The sequence below is a fragment of the Xiphophorus hellerii genome, chromosome 21 (genome assembly GCF_003331165.1).
Source record: "Xiphophorus hellerii strain 12219 chromosome 21, Xiphophorus_hellerii-4.1, whole genome shotgun sequence".
Lineage (NCBI taxonomy): Eukaryota > Metazoa > Chordata > Actinopteri > Cyprinodontiformes > Poeciliidae > Xiphophorus > Xiphophorus hellerii.
The window spans coordinates 23,480,546-23,499,946 of NC_045692.1; the positions used below are offsets into that span (position 1 = coordinate 23,480,546).

Sequence of the window (19,401 nt, forward strand, 5' to 3'; positions counted from 1 at the left end):
TCAAATAACTGTATTAGCTAACAAAAAGTCTCAGAAATGTAGAATAAAGTGTTGCAGTGTGGATAATTAAATCTAATTATTTAGTCATAACTTGAACTAAAGCACGAATATATATTAAAACAAGCTGCAGTTTCATTTAGGATTAAAAAAATCAAAGGTTTGGCTCCGTTTTTGTTACGTAATCTGCAAACTGAGCGGTGTTCTCTGTCGCCCCCTGGCGGTGGAGACGCGGCGTGTTTCTGCAAAGTCACGTGATTTCGAGGAAACTGGCAGCTGGGCTGAGAGCAGCGCTGCTCCGCTGCGCCGTCACTCAGTCTGCAAGGCGCCGCTGAGGAAACACAACCGAGGTAAACGAAACTTAAACCTACTTCCTTCATTTTGACACTTTAGCTTCTATTTCTGACTTTATAAAGTCCTCAGAACCGCAGCGGAGTTCTCGCTTCTGATATTTTATATCAGCAAAACTCGGCTCTGTTTGAAAGTTATCCGATTTTTAAAAAGAAAAACAACTATCAGTTGTTAACACGGCTAATTTCTGTGTCATAAATCAAATGTTTTCGTCTTTTATTTATTTTTTCAGTCAGTTATTTATTAAAATGCGCCTGTAGAGCGATATTAGCTCATGTCATGAATGTGTCACTTATTATTTTATGTTGTTTATGTATTTCAGTCGCTTTAAAAGGGAATCATGGCAGCAGGAAGGATGAGATCCACCCGCAGACTTCGCTCCTGGATAGTGGACCAGGTGTGTGTGTGTGTGTGTCTGTGTGTGTGAGATAAAGAGGGCAAAAGGGGGGGGGAGGGGGGCAAATAGAGTCCTAATAACTGTCCCGGTTCTGAGGTCATATAAATATCAACCGGAAGTCTAATTTTCAGAAGTTGGTTCTCTTCTTAAGTTATTAAAACTGATTTAAACTAAAATACCACCTGCTGAAACTTTAATGAGATTCTTTTATGTGACCTAAATCTGTTTTTTAGAACCAGAAATCTGTCTCAGAAACTAGGTTTGAGGTATAGTCGGTTTATTTGTTATTGTAAACAAGTTGTGTGACCCAGATTAGACAGATTAGACATCTATGAATACCTGTGGATTGTTTTAACAAGTCTAGACGATTTTTCTCTTGCAGGAGACAAAAAAAATAAACAAAACTTGTGCGACTTCATTGTAAATTTCCACCCAAAAATAGATTCCAGATTATTTCCACAAATTTATGAGAAAAAGCTCAGACTCCATGGCTGCTGTCAAAAAGTCATAAATTTACAAGAAAAACATTATAATTTGACATAATATTTACAATCTATCCTTTAGAAAAACATCCAGATGCTCCTAATTCACCACCTCAATGTTAGAGGTTTTCTGGTAAAACTAAAAAATATTTTTAAAAAAATTAAATTATGAGAATAAAATCATAACATTACAAAAGTCAAAATAAGATGACAATAAAGTCATAAGAAAATAAACTTGAAATAATAAGAGAATAAAGTTGATATTACAAGAATGAAGTCGTAATATTGTGACTTCAATCTTGTAATACTGCAATTTTATTCTTGTGATTTTATTAATCTCATAATTGTATTTATTTTTTTAAATGTTCTTAGCGCAGCTATAATGCTCTGTTGTATTCTGGCATTTTTTATTTTTATTTTGTTTTATGCAAATTTGTGACTTTCAATGTCAGAGAAAATATTTGCTCTGATATCATAAATTTATTCTCTTAATAATTTTTTCTTGTTGGATTTTTTTCCATAAACGTGAAATTAATCTAAAAATTTCCAAGTTTTTGACAGAAATTTATTCCAGTTTAACAAACTTCCTGCTACTTTTTTTTTGTTTTGTTTTGTCAAACTGCAAGATAAAAATCGGATAAATTTGTAAAATAATTGCATTAAAAAAGCCCAGAGAAATTAAATTGGTTGATGCAACTGAAACTGTTGGGCAGTTCCAACAGGATTATGATCTGAAACACATTTCAAATCTGGTCTAACGGATAAACTAGCTAACTGGAAGCTCATTCCAGTTCAAACATTAACAGACTTACCTCCAAATCTTAGTCTAATCCAGGAAATATTTAGTTATTATATTAAAAAAACATATTGCAGTGATGGAGTAACTCCAGCTCTGTTTATTGTGACGCTCAGATTCTGTTTGGTCCGGACTGAGCTGGAGATCTGCCGTCTGTCGAACCGTTAGCAGGGGTTAGCGCTGGGCAGCGGTTTGGTTTCGCCAAATGGAGGAACTTCCTGTTGGTGTTTAATTGTTGCTGGAAACCAAACATTGGTGTTGGAACGTTGCTGGAAACCAAACGTTGGTGTTGGAACGTTGCTGGAAACCAAACATTGGTGTTGGAACGTTGCTGGAAACCAAACGTTGGTGTTTGTCGTGTGACAGGTGAGCAGCGGGAAGTATCCGGGCGTGATGTGGGATGACGAGGCCAAAACGATGTTCAGGATCCCATGGAAACATGCAGGGAAACACGACTTCCGTGAGGACGAGGACGCAGCGCTCTTCAAGGTCAGAGGTCGCCTGATGCTTTGTGGCTTTTTAGTTTACAGGATGAGCAGGACCGGATCAGAACCCGGTGACCAGACTGGACCAAGTCTGGAAAATATTTCTGTTTTCAGATTGAATTTAAAGTCTGACATCCATCCATCCATCCATCCATCCAACCATCCAACCAACCAACCAACCAACCAACCAACCAACCAACCAACCAACCAACCAACCAACCAACCAACCAACCAACATCATTCAACATTCGTCCACTCATCCATCTGTCTATCCGTTCATCCACTCGGATAGACAATCTATCTGTTCATCCATCCAGTTATCTATCTATCCATCCACCCAACATCCAATCATTCATCCATCCATACTGTTCATCCATTTATTCATCCACCCATCGTCTGTCAGCTTTTTCATCTATCTGTCCGTCCATCCATCCAACATGTATCTATTTTTCATCCATCCATCCATCCCTCTGTCCATGGTAACGTTGGTTCCTCTGGTTCTGCAGGCCTGGGCCGAGTTCAAAGGGAAGCTGGCGAACGGAGAGAAGAATCCTGCGGCGTGGAAGACGCGTCTTCGCTGCGCTCTCAACAAGAGCCCCGAGTTCAAGGAGGTGATGGAGCGCGCCCAGCTGGACATCTCAGAGCCGTACAAGGTGTACCGCCTCGTCCCCATCAGCGAGCAGGGTAAGACCCGCACGCCGGTTCTGACCCGGTCCAGGTTTTCTGTCTGTCTCGGTTTGGTGAAAACATTGAGCAACACGTTGCACAAACCAATCTATTTTTAGAGCGGAAGCGTTTCTGCAGCGGTTCATCTCTGACAGGAACGATTGGTGTTTGTCCAGCAGCTGGTTCTGGTTCTGGTCCAGATAAAACTCCAGCTGCTGATTCTTCAGATGACACCGGTGAACCTTCACACACATTCAGCAGACAGAGCACGGGTTTTATTTAGAGCAGGAACCAGGAAACCGAGCGTGATTGCTCTGAGGTTTTCACTGCGATTTGTTGGCGGATGAAGTGGCTTCGGGTGTTTAGACGACGGCTGGCATGAAGATTCAAGAGGAAACGGAGCTGATGCTCCACGTTACCCTGATTTCAATATCTGGAAACTTTTAATTTCAAACTTACTTCCTATTTTCCCGACAGGAAGCCACTGTTCATTCAAATACCAGTCAGGAGTCACAATAAAAAAGCTACAAACAGAAACATTCAACAACAGAATCATAGTGATGTTTTGTGTAGGAAGGATCTCCAGTAGCAGTCAGTATTCCAATCTGTAGAAGCCTCTGACTGAAGACTGTTGCTTTATCGCCGTCATGACACCATCAGTTGTTAACTAACTCTGCTAATCCACCTCATTTGCTTTTGCCGCTCCTCTTTAATGCTGCGTTCCATTTTGCAACTCGGAAACTCCGGCTTCTGAGTCGGGAAAAATCAACATCCAATATGGCCGCTCCTCGCAGCAGCAGCAGTAGAAGTGCGTCTAAAATCAATTTTACATGAAGCCCCTGCAACTCTAAGCTGAAAAGATTAAGTCATGGTTCAGGTGTTATTTGAGCTTTCGAGAAGCTTTGTTCTGCACAGAGAACTAGTCAAAGGCCACCTTAGAAAGAGGAAGTATGAAGCAGTTAAACATGATGATGACAGCAGCGGTGTAAAACGAAGAGCTTAACTGGGATCTAACCTCAGGAGTCGCATCCAACGTTAATATTTCATCAGTAATAAAGTTATGATGTTTATCATGTCGGCTGTAAAGCAGGAAAACATCATCAATCCATATTTACATAAACGTTTACCTCTCCTCTATAAAACTGCTCTGTCTGGGATCATTCATGCTAATGAGTTTCCAGTTTGTTTATGTTTTATTATGGGAACCAGAACTTGAATATTTACATGTCAGCTGCTTTCTGATTCACTTCTGACCAGGAAGGTCAGACTTTGAAGGATCGTGTGATTACATTTTTGTTCTTAACTTTGAGGTATTCTTTGATTTTATGCAGATTTTTAAATGTTTTTTTTTATTTTAAATTAGAAAAAGTGACGATATCCAGGGTTGCTATGCACTCTGGGAAAGTCTGACTTTTGATTCAAGTAATTTCACGTCTGGATCAAATGAAAAGTGGAAAAATATTTCCTTTATTTTACTTCTTATCATCTAAAACTTAATTTCCAGAGTTATTTTTTCTTTGTGCCTTTTCTAGTTCCTTTTTTTCTCGTTTTCCTTCCTAGAGTCCTTCTTCCCTTCCTTTCCTTCGTGTTCCCTTCCTTATTTCCTAGTGTCCTTCCTCCCTTTTCCTCTTGTTTCATTATTTTTTGTTTCTTCCCAGTGTCGTTTTTCCTGTTTCCTTCTTATGTCTCCTTTTTCCTTCCTTCCTAGTGTCCTCTGCCTTACGTTCCTTTTTACGTCTCTCCTTCCTAGTTACCTTTACCTTCCTTTAGTGTCCTTCTTTCTCAATCTCCTCCTGATGTCTTTCCTCTCTGCCTCCCCTTCCATCTTTCTTTCCTTCCTTCCTAGTGTCCTTTTTCCCTCCCTTTCCTTCTTGTGTTTCATTCCTTCATTCCCTGTATCATTTTTTCTCTTTATCCTTTCTGCCTCCTTCCTTCCTTCCTTCCTTCCTTCCTTCCTTCCTTCCTAGCTACCTACAGGTGAAACGGAGCTGTGTGTTGTGTCGTCTTGTGCAAAAGTCTTGAATCGTTCTTCCTTTTTGTTCTTTAGCCTTTCTGAAGGTTTTTCTGTCGTTTGCTTCAACCACCTGATCATGACAGCATGTTGTGTAGTTTGCGCTTAATAAAAGATGACATCTCTCAGAAGTTTCGGCTGCTGGCAGTCGGAATATAATCCCTTGGATTAGCGCTGTTGGACGTCAGATTAATCTTCCTCCTCCGGGTTTCCAGGTGTGCTGCTACCTGAGCCGAAGGTCAAAGAGAGGAGCAGCAAGAAGCTGAAGAGAAAGAGCAGCAGCTCGGACTGCCAGGTCAAAAAGATCAAAACTGAAGAGGTCACCTCTCAGCTGGTGAGGCTGACGCTCAGGTCAAAGGTCAAGGTTCCGTCCTGCTGATGTCAGGTGGACAACTAACCTTCTGTCTTTGATTCACAGCATGAAGAGGACCAGCAGCAGGACAGCCAGCCGGTCCAGTCAGACGAACCCGTCCAGTGCACCAGTGAGTCCAGAGGGTTTATTATCAGACCCACAGCATGATGCTGCCACCGCCATGCTCAATAACTAGCACAGGGCTTTATAGAGGAAGGTCTAATTTCTTCTAAACTCTGATGCCAGAGATTCATTTACTAAATATTTTTGTTTGTTTTGATGCATTTTTTAAGTAATATTATCCAGAAGGAACATTTTTTTGTAAAAACCACAGTAAGGTTGTTATCAAGCTGTTGCTTTGTCTCTGCAGTATTTCAGAATAACCTTTAAGCCTCATTATGAGTTTTTTCTGCTTAGCAACTGGTTTGTTTCTCATCTTCCTCTCTGCAGCTCTGGATGAGATCAGGCTGGACGTTCGGATCGAGGAGAGCGTCCCCGCCAACACAGGAGGTAACAAACATTTACAGCAGGAGAAAAGCTGCTGTCTCCATCATAACCCTGCAGCTTTAACTCCGCCCCCTTGGTTAACTCCGCCTCCTCTGTTTCCAACAGACCAAGACTCTTTCAGCGTGACGGTTCATTATCTTGGCCAGGAGGTTCTCAAACGTCAGATCAGCGGCCCCGATGTCCGCATCGTGTACCTGCCCTCCTCGTCCATCCCCCCGACTCCTGCTGCCCTGAGCCGCTTCCCTCGCATCCTGCTACCGGAGCCGCCGTCCGCGTTGCCGGCGAGCGAGGAGCTGCAGGCGCTGTTCACCCTGCTGCCCTTTATGGCGAAGGGCATCGCGCTGACATCCACGGCACAGGGGGTGTACGGCAGGAGGTTCTGCCAGGGCCGGATCTTCTGGACGGGACCGCACACGACCACGCCGGGCCTCCACCGGATGGAGAGGAACATGGAGTCGGTGTTGCTGTTCAGCAAAGACATCTTCAAGCAACGTGAGTCTAAACGTCTGGCTTTTATTTCCAGTCCATTGAGCTGCCGGGTACGACGAGTTTGGCTAAAATCATGATCAGGTTGTAGCTAGCTGCATCCTTAAAAAGTCTTAAATTCATTTAAAAAACAACTGTAAATTGGTTTTAAATTCATTAATGTCATGTTATAAAGGCAACCTATTATGCTTCCTTGAACAGTTTGGGATAAGTCTGTTGGGTGTACAAAAAAACATTACACTTTTTGCACAAAATTATTCTTAGATAATGAGAATTCATTCTGATCAATTCAAACTCCTTTCAGAATGAAATGTTTTAGGGCCTCTGTCACTTTAAATCCATATGAGCTGCTGCTGGCCACGCCCCCAAATGTCAAACACTCAAACGTCAAAATGGCTGACAATATAACAACCACACCTGTTTGAAAAGCACGGCAGCTAGAGAGCGCCAAGTGGTTTCTGGACGTTAAGTCAACAACAAAACACTTGTCTTTTCCAGCAGCCATTGTACAGACATACAGAGGTAAAACCAGCTGACTAAGCGTGCTGGAGCTCCACTTGGGTTGCTAGGTAACGGGCTCAGTGCCGGCTGATTTGTGGCGTTACATTCCAGAGGCTCATTTTCCAGACACCAAAAAACATGAACTTATTGCCAAAAACCGACTGCAGTCTTTTTAAGAGCTAGGTCTGTTTGTAGAAGCAGCAGAAACACAAATGGAAGTACAAAAAGAAAAACGTTCAAAATATGAATTTTGCATAGCAGGTCCCCTTTAAATTTTGCGGAGAAAAAAAAAATTCTATGTAGTCTTTTTTCTGTCGAGCTTCTTCATTCCGTTCTGTGACTTGATGCAGTTGAAGCTACTGCTAACTAGCTGCTAACATATCCTTGCTAGCTAGCACAAGTATATTAACAGGTATGTTAGCAGGAATCATTGGTTCTGGTACCTGCAGTGGAAACAGAGGGAGGAGAAAAACCAGCTAGCTAAAAGAAAAACTAGCTAGCTAAAAGTAAAACTAGCTAGCTAAAAGATAAACTAGCTAGCTCCCTTTTTTGCATCTATCATGGTTTAAGTGGAAATTTATCACCATTTGGTTGGACAGCGTTTGTTTCTGCCATTGAATAACTTTTGCTGAAACCCATATGATAATAAATTAATTCTGTTCTAAATTAATTCTAAAAGAAATTAATCCATTATAGTCTTAAAAAGTCTTAAATTTGAGTTGGTGAAACCTGCAGAAGCTCTGGTGATATCAAACATGAGATGGAGCGTCGCTTAAAGAATATTTCAGGCTCTGCTTTTACCCATTTCCTGAAACTGACCTGGAAAACTTCATTAGTAGGTAAAAATGAAAACTCAACCCGGTTCTGGTCTGGTGTTTCCTCAGAACTGGACCTTTTCCGAACCAACGGCGGCGAGCCTCCTCAGTGCAGCTTTACTCTGTGTTTTGGAGAAGAGTTCAGCAACACCGAAGATCCGTCTCGAAAACTGATCATCGCTCAGGTAAACCCTCCGAACCGTCAGCGTAGATAAAATAATCGGACATGGAGGTTTTAATGCTACATATTTTCAAGAAAACAATTTGGAAAATTGATAATTTGCAGAAGAAAATATAGATTTCAGATATTAAATATACAATATCAAGTTGGAAATTAGTGAGAAAAAAGTGCCAGAAATCATCTAAGATGAAGGTAAATGTAATTATTTTCTCACAAATTCCCAGTTTCTCTATATCAGAGAAAATCTATTTCCTAAATATGTCAAATTAATCTCAAAGTATTAGTGATGTTGGAGGAAATTTACTGTTCTGACACCATTTCTAACATCTGGAATGACCCCTGTATTGCCCAAATGCAGCATCGTATTTAAGGAATACATTTTAAGTTATTCCTTGAAGTTTAAAAGAATAAATTTGAAATCTAAAGAATCACTTTTGTAAAATCTGTATTTAAAACTAAATTTTGTGTTTCTGATTCATACTTCCTGCTGTGTTTGCTCCAGTAATCTAATATTAAGTTCAGTTCTGATGGTTTAGCATCAGATTTCATAAAATAAAGCAACTACAATCTAAAAAAAATACATTTTTATGTCCAGTTTTTCTGCTGTGAAGCATAAAAGTTGAGGTTGTTCCTTTGTAAGGTGGCCTGTACCTCCTGTCTGCAGGTTTCCCTCCCGTGGGCGGAGCAGCAGGTGGAGAACGCTCTCTCCGTCTTCAACACCCTGTCGGTCTTCCGGACCTTGGCCAGCCAGTCTCCGCTGGGAGAAATCACGCTGAACCTCGTCACGGTGCCGTCGCCGTCCTCCGAGCTGGACGCCTGTCAGACCAACTGAGCAAACTCTGAAACATTCCCAGCTTTCAAAATAAGAGCCTCCACTTTCTCTGCACACTTTGGAGACTTTGGAGCACTTAAAAGAAAAATCTGTTGAACCCTGGAGCTGAAACGGCGACGTTTGGGGTTAAAGAAATGGATTTTCTTCATTTCCTGCGGGGATCGGTGCGTTGGAAACACTACAGGAAAAACCAACAAAGAGAGGTTGTGTGTTTTAGAGAAATTTAAAAATAGTTTCTCCATAAATCAGTTTTTATTGTTCTGTTGGTGCTTAGAACCCAGACACTCTTTTAAAGGGGCCATAAAGTTAAAAGCAGACATGTTTGTCGTACTGTACTCCAATCATAGCATAGATTAATAGTTTTAGCTACATGTTATCTTCCAGACTGATTATGAAACAGTCTTAAAGCTGAGTTTTAGTTTAAAACACTCGTTTTATTAAATAATAAAAGACTTTTCACTGTGAACTTTATTATTACAGCAGATATCACATCCAACAGATTTTCCTTTTCACCATTCCTAAATCTTCCCTCATTCACTGGATTAAATTATCCATCGCTAAGGAGTAAAGCACAATAACAACCATTTTTCTCCCTCTTGTTTTCTTAGGTAAAACTACTGTTTCAGCCTGAAACATGCAGATTTTTATTTCATTTTAAGGAAGTTCTAACTTTAGTAGATTATTATTTAAAGGCTGGTTTAAGAAGCTCCACTCAGATTTTATTTTATTTGATTATTTCTGGCTGGAGGGTGTGTTATGATGCCACATTCAGGGCATCTGTTAAAGAAAAAAATAGTTTTAAAAGTTTTTATTTTAATAATTTCTCAAAAAAGGATTGCAGTATCAAGTTAGTTTTTGTTCAGTTTAGATGATAAAAGTTTAAAAATAGCTGTAATGATTAAAAAAATAAATAAAAATGAGGCCATGGAGGAGAAAGTTTCAGCGGAAAAACCCAAAGATTTTGAGTAATTTCACATTTTTACAAGAAGAAAGCTTGGATATTTTCTGCCGTTGAAATTTTTCAAAATATGATTAAAGGCTTAAATTTACAGTATTAAAACAAATTTATTATAATGTCAGGAATTTGTAAGAAAGCGCTCAAATGTATCAATTTTTTGTTTAAAAATTGGACATTTGTAACAGAAAATGGCAGAAGTCATCTAAGATTGAGGCGGTAAATTTAGGAGACGAACATCTGGATGTTTTCTAGAGTTAAAGGGAAGATCCGGGTTGTTTTCCTGGACCAGAACGACCCGGTTCTGGTCCAGAAAAAAGCTCAGACCTCATCCTTAAAGTCTGGGAAGCATCCAGGTGTGAATCTCGTAGACGTAGCGCCTCAACCCTGGAGCGTTTCTGTCTCATTTTGTCACAAATGTACAACTTTTTAGAAAATTCCTGACAAATTTGAGTTTTCTTACAAATTTCTGACTTTATACATCAAATAATAGTTTTAATATTGTAAATTTATGCCTTTTATTTTGGAAAGTTGTCATTTTACAGCTTTTCAACATCAGAGAAGTTTTTTTCTTGTAAATGAGTGAAAATAATTAATAAATTTCTGAGGATTTTGGTGACAATCAACTCCTCTGTGACGTCATTATTTTTATTTTTTCCATCTATAATAACCCTGATACTCTGTCATATTTATACCAACTATTTATGTTTATTTATATTTTTTTAAGACTTAAACTGACAGAAAAACAAAGGAATTATATAACTGGATTGTGGGGAAAAATCCGGAATTGTGAAACGGAAAATAACAAACACTGAAATGTAAATAATATTCAAAAAATTCTCAGAATTTTTTTTTAAATCTGAGAATTTCTTGAATTTGAATCTGAAATTTTCTCATCTGATGTTGGTGTAAAATATAAATATGGGAATACTGTACTGAAGTTTAGAGCATTTAGTTAGTATCGATTTTAAGTTGATTTTATTTAATTCAAGGAAAGAAAACACTGCAGAACTAAAGGAGGAAATTTATTCTTGGACCACAACGAGCTTTGAGCTCAGTTTATATCCAATATTTGAAACTGGAACATTTAAGGTTTGTAGAAGTTGAAAACTTGTTACCAATGTAATTAATCAGTATAATAATAATAATAATAAAGTACATCCTTTCAAATTAAACATTTCTATGCAGCAATTATGAGGAAATCAACCAAATAAAACAGATATCTTTTAAACAAACTACCATCATCCCGACTTGGATGAACATTTTGTGACACAAGAAAAAGAAAAAAAGCGTTTAGAAATAAAACCAGGAAGTCGATTGGTGGAGTTAAATCATACTTTAATGATTTAAAGTATGATTTAAATCATTAAGTATGATTAGTTGTTAAAAAATGATCCGTTTTTTTAGGGGTTGGCACGAGATGTAAATCTGTCATTTAAGCGCGTTTGTCTTTGTTCTGTCGATAAAACGTTTCCGAGGACTCTGCTGGGTGTGCGTTTGTGTCGGGGGAACCGGGTCGCCGTCAGATGTTTCCGTTGGCCGGCGAGGAAAGCTCGGCGATCTTGGAGTTGAGCGTCTGATTGGTCCAGTCCTTGGTGATGTCATCCAGGTGGCCGTCGAAGTCCACCAGGAGGGCGTGGTCGCCCGACTCCAGCATCTGGCTGGCGATGGCCTGCGTCTCCTCCCACTGCCGCAGCATGATCCTGGACAGGAAGTGACACGAGTCCGTTAGGCTGACGAACAGGAAGCTGCTGCTACTCAAAACAATGGAGTCTAAATCCAAACTAAATCAGCCATTTTATACATTTATTAATGGAAACTTGATAAATTGTTTCAGATGAGATTCTTATTTGTCATACAAAATCCCTTTTAAGTTTCAGATCTGCCATAAATAACATCCATGTCTGCCTCTGCTGACCTTGATCTGACCTTTCTACCTGAGGAATCCCTGACAGGCTGCACAGTGGTGCAGTTGGCAGCACTGCTGCCTTGCAGCAAGAAGGTCCTGGGTTTGATTCCCGGCCCGGGGTCTTTCTGCATGGAGTTTGCATGTTCTCCCTGCGAATGGTGGGTTCTCTCCGGGTTCCTCCCACAGTCCAAAAACACGACTGTCAGGTTAAATTCTCCCTAGGTGTGAGTGTGCATGGTTGCCCTGAGACAGACTGGTGACCTGTCCAGACCTCTCGCCCAAAACGTTCGCTGGAGATAACCCTAACCCAGCACCCCTGCTGACCCCACTAGGAAAATGGATGGATGGAATCCCTGACCTCACCTGCGCCCTCTGCTGGCCATTCTAGGTGTTTCAGTTCTTTGCAAGCTGGATTATTTTCTCTCCCTTCACTGGTTTCATGTGAACCAATCGTGAACTAAATTGGAACAATGAGTTAATGTAATTTAAAACATTCTGCAGCTTCCTGGAGATTCAAGCCACTTAAAATGATTTTTATTTTACATTTCAGTTTCTCCAAAATCCTCCAGATATGATTGAAAGGAATCTGCATCTTTTTCTTGATAGATAAAGGATGAACTGGCTGGACGGATGTCTGGGCTCAAAGCTGTGTTGATTGAAACTCTTCCCACAGGACTTCCTAAGTTAAAAAGTTGGTATTTAAACCAAACTGACTTGTTTTATCCTTTATAACTTCCCATCCCCCTCGGTTCTTACGTGTGTTTGTCCTTCAGAATCCATTTGGAGTCTCTGCGCTCGTACATGACGATCGGAGGAACCCGATCATCTGGAGACATCTTGCTGCCGTCGAGCTTCAGGAAGAAACAGAAACAAACCGACTGCATTAAACCCACAAACTCTCCCGTCCCATAAACATAGAAAACATTTAATCTCTTCTTTAAACCTTTGTTTTCTGTCATCCTCACCATTAATAAGACGGCACTCTCAAACTGCTCGGCGATCTTGTCGGCTATCTTCAGAGCGCACGGCGTCGGGCTGCAAACAGACACCAGACCACTGAAACCGTTTCTGGATCGGCTTCGGTCCCGGAGAAGTTTCTCCCTTCAGGAAACTCACCTGCAGTCTGATGCGCAGGCGTTGGCCTGGTAATATCCAACTATCCTCTGCTGAGTCTGAGCGCACCAAACATCCACCTGGGAGGAGAGAAGAGAGAAAACTGCTGGTTTAGTCCTTTTAGACAACATGTCTGAACAACTTCTGAGTAAATTAGCTGATTTAAGTTCAGCTTCAGGAGGATTTTAAAGCTGAAAACGCCTCATAAACGTGTTGCAGGACATATTTAACTATTTAAATCAGCAGATTGTTTACAAAAATAAACACTTTATTGAAAACTTCAGTGGGTTTTGTAAGCATGCAACTATTATTTTAGTTATTTATTATTTTGATGATAAATCGATTCATCAGATAAAAATACATTCTGCAGATTTTTCATTTAACCACAAGCTACTGTATGTCTTTATGGGGAATTTGATTTATTTTTCTAATATGACTTTTAACCTCAGAGAACATCCAAGTGTTTTCTTATAAACAAGTGAAATTAAATCATAAGTTTTTGGTGGAATCTACTCCTTCCTAACCACATTACTATTATTTTCATCTTCAAATACTCTGTCATGTATATATAGCAGATATTTTTTTAATACTCCAAACTAAAAAAAAAATAGAGAATTATAAAATTTGAAAGTGGGGATGGAGGGGGGAAAAAATCAGGAAATGTAGCAACGTAAATCCAATTTTATGTCCATCTGAATTTGGAGTTTTTATATTGCTGAAAGAAATTACATTTTTAACTTTATTCTCATTTTTACTGAAAAACTTCTCTTATTTTGGATCTACATCACATCCTGGACCTTTTTGAGAACCGGGCCACGACAGCAAACTCCACACCTGCGTGAGGGCCAGTTGCGTGATGGGAGCCAGGGGCAGGTGAGAGTGAAGCAGCGGCACGCAGTCCGTCACGCAAACAGCGCCACCTGCCGAGCTTGAGGACAGCAGCAGTCCATTGATGCTGCAGCGGGGGAACAGGCAGGAGTGCAGGTACATCTTCACATAAGCCCGACAGGAGAGCTCCACCTCGCCCATGGTGACCCGCTACGGAGGTGCAGGGCGGACAGAGAGACGTTGAAACACCGGAGGAGAACAGCAACAAACACTTTCCTTATGAACGGCGCCATATTTACCTAGAAACAGACCCAGAAACGTCCCGGTTCGGCTGCGTTTGACAGCCGGATAATTGCCCTGTTAGGGCCTGTGGTTAGCATACAAGCTAAACCGATCCGCTGAACTAGTCTACCTCCAAGTTAGTCTCACTAGAGCTGCGGGACACACGATCAACACCTTCAACAGTTTAAAACCAGTTAAATTACTTACAAAACCCAGAGGTCTGTCTATTAGCTAACAAACTGGCGAATGAATGACGTCTAACGGCAGTCACTGGTCCCGCCCACTGAAGTCATGTGCATTGTTCCGATTGGTTTAGAGCCGAGATTCCGTAATATGATTGGTGTAGAACCGTGCTTCTCCGTTCTCCTTTTTAAGAGCATGTTTACACATCACAGCAGCGTGCGCCCCCTAACGGAGCGGAGGATGCACTTTGACAAAAGTGAAATGTAGTTACATTTTATAATATATTGTGTTCTGTTTCTCTGTACTTGTAAACAAAAATGCTCATTAAAAAAAAATTACATTTGAGCATCTAGAAAAATGTTTTGCTGAAATAAAGAGCATTACACTCCAGTAAAATCTCTGGATACTCAACCTACTGATTTTTAACCAAAAATGACACCTACAAGTCATGAAACTTATCACTGGATGTACTCCATTTTCTAGCATGTACTGCAAGTGATAGTTTTAAAACAGTTTCTACTTAATTTTGAAACATGAATTTCAGGTAGATTGACAGGGTTAATCCAAATACTACTGCCATTTGAAAAACTACCCTTATGTGAACCTCTTTGTTTATATTAAAATAAATAAAACTCAATGCATAGTTAACTAGTTTTATTGTGCAACTCATCTGCAGGACTGGTTCTGCTTTAGTGGTGCTTCTGGGACAGCTTTGGTCGGTTGATTGGGATATAAAGTTTCTGTCCCCATTTGACCAAATCACCACGCTGCCTAGCCAAGTAGAGCTTCTGTGAGGGGTTTGGTACATTGTGACCCTGGGGAGGCTTCGGCACGCCTGGACCCTGCAGAGGGTAGCCATAGTAGGGATACTGCCCCGTTGTCTTCTTAGGATCCTGGGGAAGGAGGCCATATTATTGTGGCATCTTGGTCGGGTAACCACGATGCTTCAGGACAGTTGGGACCTGCTGCAGGTAGCCAGGATGGTGCCAAGACCCTTCAGGTCCCTGGGCTTGATTGCTGCCTTGCTGATGTGGATGCTGAGATACAGAAGGCTAAAAGTCGATTCTTTCTGATTCTCAAGTCACTCACAAAATAATAATTAAGACACAAATAAGAGTAACAAGAAAGCTCTGTGAGGAATAAAAGTAATTTCAAATTAAAAACTCAACTTTGTAAACATTCCTTGTGTGGTGGTGGTTAGTTTCACCACCACAGCTGTGTTTGTTAGACCAAATCAGCAAAGTAAAATGTTTCATTTATAGGTTCAGAGGTTTATCAAAAAACTGACTCCATTGTTTTAATTAATTAGTCAATTCAGTTCAATTAATAAACATTTGGAAGAGCTGTAGACTATCTGGTTATAATTTCAATGTTTAGATGTTCCAGTTGACATTCTAGACAATTTTCAAATGGCCAAATCTATTTACAACTTGCCTCATAAAACCTAAGTTTGGGGAATGAAAATGCTTAAATGTTCTAATGTCTCCATTAGAATATTTGCTTTCTGTAATGTGAAACCAACTGTTTCAAGTAGGGCACTCATCCTCTCACCAGCGAGTTGGATTTCAACGAGCCATTTTTCCATGAACTTGGGACAGGAAGTAAAGTTTATTTCACAGCGCTGTTCTTGGGATTAAAAAAAAATTCACAAAAAATTTGGCAACTTAAAACACTCTCCAAATGTTTACATTTGCATCAACAATACAATCTTGTTTAGTTGTGGACTTGGTCAACTGATGGAACTAGTGTTTCTGGAGCCAATTTATTTCCCCCTCACTGCTGCCTCACTAGCCAGTCTGCTGGGGATTCTTTGATCTTGTTTTGATATACTGGGCTGCCATGTTGGGTAGCTCGGATATGAGGCTGTTTGGGCACCTCAGGTTCTTGGGCCACAGACAACATACTTCTGCTTTGGTACATTTCACTCCTTGGGTAAAATCTAAGTGTTTGGACTGCATTGCATGAACTTGCAAGTACAGCCAGTTTCAAACTCAAGTTTACAACCAACTCCATAGTCTTAAGTTGGTGTTGTGTAGTCTCCATTTTACCCTTAACATTGTAGAAACACCTGGAACATGCAAAGTTCCAGTCAAGTTAAAACCAGTTCAGCACAGTAAAGCTTAGTTAAAAATGAGTTTAGAGTTTTGCAGGCAGGTTTCCTTTTATTAAATTTAAAAAAAAAGAAAAGATTAGAGCCACTTTATGAAAAAACAAAAACACAAATGTTGTAATGAGTTCTTTATTGCAAGAGGTGAATGATTTAGTCTCATTGCTTCTGGACCTAGAAGGAAAAATATAGATAAGTTAAGACTGTAGAAAGTCAAAGTTTCTCTTCATAAAATTACTAACCTTCTGAAGCTCTCTAGTAGCAGGGCTTTGATTGCAGAAATGGCCATTTGCTATAGCATCCTGGATATCCATGATTCAAGCGCTCTGTAGGAACCTTGCCAGACTCCAAAGTTTGGAAAAGAGGCATTAGGCCATGGCTGACTGGAACCTCTAGAGGGTGCTTGGGCTTAACAGGGAATGTTTGTGGCCTACAAACACTAAAGGGACTCGCCACTGAACAAGGAGGCTTACTAGGAAGCTGTGGTGGTTGGACCTGAGGTACTGGACCTCCTATTGGATACATTGGTTCACCAGGAAGTACTGGTGGGTTAAACAGAGGGACTGGCCCTCCAAATGGGTACTTGGGCTCAACAGGAAGCACTGGTGGGTTGAAGGAAGGGATTGGAAATCCTATTGGGTACTCTGGGGCTATAGGAAGCAGTAATGGATTGAACAGCAGGCCTGGATGGCCTATTGAGTACTCTGGCACAATAGGAAGCATTAGTGGGTTGGATGGAGGGACTGGAGCTCCTATTGGGTACTTGGGTCCAACAGGACGTGCTGGTGGGTGGTTCGGAAGAACTGGACCTCCTATTGGGTACTTTGGTTCAACAGGACGCGCTGGTGGGTGGGACGGAAGGACTGGACCTCTTATTGGGTACTTTGGTTCAACAGGAAGCTCTGGTGGGTGGTTCGGAAGAACTGGACCTCTTATTGGGTACTTTGGTTCAACAGGAAGCGCTGGTGGGTGGGACGGAAGGACTGGACCTCCTATTGGATACTTGGGTTCAATGGGGAAAGCTGGTGGCCAGCAAGAACCTGATTGTCTTCCACTTGAACAAAGAGGCTTTCTAGGAAACTGTGGTGGCTTGACTGAAGGGACTGTACCTCCTAATGGGTACTTGGGCTCAACAGGAAGTACTGGTGGGTTGGATGGAGGGACTGGACTGCCAATTGGGTACTTGGACTCAACAGGAAGAATTGGTGGGTTAAAGGGAGGGTTTGGAAGTCCTGTTGGGTACTCTGGGGCTATAGGAAGCAATAATGGGTTGAACAGCAGGCCTGGATGGCCTATTGGGTACTTTGGCTCAACAGGGAATATTGGCAACTTGCAAGAACCTGCTGGACAAAGAGGCTTTCTAGGAAACTGTGGTGGGTTAAACAGAGGGACTGGACCTCCTATTGGGAACTTCGGCTCAGTAGGTAACTGAGGTTTACTACTGCCCGGTTCCTGCTGAGGGGCAAAGAAACCATGGAAACTCCTTGGAAACCATGGGGCATAGCGTTGCACATCTGGCAATTTGTGTGGTTTGTTTGGACCCGAAGTTAGAATGCCAGACACAGGCATTGAAGGAACATATGAAGCTGTTAAAAAGCAGATTCAAGTTAAGTCTTTGTTTCAATATATACTGAAAGTTACACAAGTCAACCTTACCTTTTACTTTACATGTCTCCAATGCCAGTAAGGAGACCACCACCAGCCTAGGAATAAATAATAATAATAAAAAACTGTTTAATGTGGAACAAAAACATTCAACTTACTCTACAGTTTGACATACCTGAACAGAAAAGCCATAATGTCAACCTAAGTTGACAGGAAGCAGTAACTTGTGTACTGCTGCTGCTTAATTTTTATACCTCTCCCTCCAATTCTGTTTTGGTAAATGGAAACAGGTGTCAGTAGTTGAAGGCTGGTGTGGCCAATTATCTTACAAGCATCTTACAAGCCTTGTGTTTCCTGCATGGGGAAACCATACAGGGACTTTTTGGTGGAAAAAAGGTTCAGGAAATTTGTCTATTTTTTTTTCCAGAACACTAGAGAGTCACTTTAACATACATAATACATTTATTGTGAAATATAAATGAGAGACTACACAGATTTAAATCAAGATCACCATCTGTGGGGTCAATGGACAGAATCACAGATTTTAATGGCTAAACAAAATATATATATTAAGATTTAATACCAATCTATAGCTTCAGAAATTGGTAATACACGGGATAACTGATTTCTGGTTTCAATCAAAGCTTATTTGATCAACAGCCAACAATGTGTGAGGATAAGAAAAGGTTGTTTGAAACGGTTGGGCACTACTTGTAGTGTCCACCAGGGGTCAGTATTGAGGAGAAGGACCTCGCTGCAGCAAACAGAAAGGGGCGGTGACGGACCACTGTCAGTCTCATACCTTATTTGGAAATGGGACCATTGCACTCCGGAAGTGAAGGGGGCTCTATTTCCTATATTATCCGCGGCCTCCCGTTTTTATTTTCTTTTGAAATCTGTGATATATCTTCATCTTTAGGAAGGAGTTTCACTCTCAGCATGTATTTAAACTTCTCTCTTTTATTTATTTCAGCGCAGCTCACAGTTTTTAACAAATTCTGTAGCTTTCGGTGTACTTCTAAATCTGCTCCTTAGTCGCGTCTTTTCGGGCCTGCTACTGCCTCTAGTGGCGTGGAGGTGGTAACACAACTAATCTAATTACATTACTAAATGTAACTGAATACCACAAAGTGGTATTCAGGTGCCATTTCAGGTGCTACCGTATCTTATACGGTGCCATTTCTGGCACCGTATAAGATACATTATCTTATAAAACACCATATTTTTTCATTTCCTTATGAACGTAGAGCTAATTAAATGACATAAACAATACTTTTATAAATTAGAAATAATATCTATATATCTCCATCAGTTATAGGAGGAACAAAAGAAATAAGGAGACATAAAAAAACATGAAAAAAACATGATCAACTAGAATAAAAATACCATTTGCAATGTATACATAAGACATTTAATTGAGCAAAAGTCAATAATAAACAAATGAATTAGGTTCACAGAAGAACAACCCAGGTTGTTACAACTGGTTTTTAATTACATACAAGCAGAAATTCACATTTTTGTTTTTACTGTGCCATGTATATTATTCTGAGAGACTTTTTG

At 40.5% G+C, this 19,401-nt stretch overlaps 3 protein-coding genes across 3 annotated transcripts; 1 reads left to right on the forward strand and 2 right to left on the reverse strand.

Annotated features, from left to right (window-relative positions):
- Positions 1-245: 245 nt before the first annotated feature.
- Positions 246-10,989, forward strand: irf9 (interferon regulatory factor 9). The gene is made up of 10 exons (XM_032550780.1): positions 246-347; positions 671-745; positions 2,390-2,512; positions 3,015-3,192; positions 5,401-5,519; positions 5,604-5,667; positions 5,988-6,047; positions 6,150-6,536; positions 7,916-8,031; positions 8,692-10,989. Exons 2-10 carry the CDS (start codon positions 689-691, stop codon positions 8,857-8,859), a joined length of 1,272 nt encoding a protein of 423 aa, XP_032406671.1. The 5' UTR covers positions 246-347; positions 671-688; the 3' UTR covers positions 8,860-10,989.
- A 231-nt stretch (positions 10,990-11,220) lies between these two features.
- On the reverse strand, positions 11,221-14,231 carry emc9 (ER membrane protein complex subunit 9). The gene is made up of 6 exons (XM_032550795.1): positions 13,964-14,231; positions 13,671-13,874; positions 12,840-12,916; positions 12,689-12,758; positions 12,480-12,574; positions 11,221-11,517 (listed from the first exon to the last, which is right to left on the reverse strand). Exons 2-6 carry the CDS (start codon positions 13,863-13,865, stop codon positions 11,337-11,339), a joined length of 618 nt encoding a protein of 205 aa, XP_032406686.1. The 5' UTR covers positions 13,866-13,874; positions 13,964-14,231; the 3' UTR covers positions 11,221-11,336.
- A 2,123-nt stretch (positions 14,232-16,354) lies between these two features.
- On the reverse strand, positions 16,355-18,553 carry LOC116711459 (adhesive plaque matrix protein-like). Its single transcript, XM_032550779.1, has 4 exons — positions 18,017-18,553; positions 17,893-17,939; positions 16,479-17,822; positions 16,355-16,410 (listed from the first exon to the last, which is right to left on the reverse strand). The coding sequence occupies exons 1-3, from the start codon at positions 18,031-18,033 to the stop codon at positions 16,492-16,494; spliced, it is 1,395 nt and encodes a 464-aa protein (XP_032406670.1). The 5' UTR covers positions 18,034-18,553; the 3' UTR covers positions 16,355-16,410; positions 16,479-16,491.
- Positions 18,554-19,401: the final 848 nt, after the last annotated feature.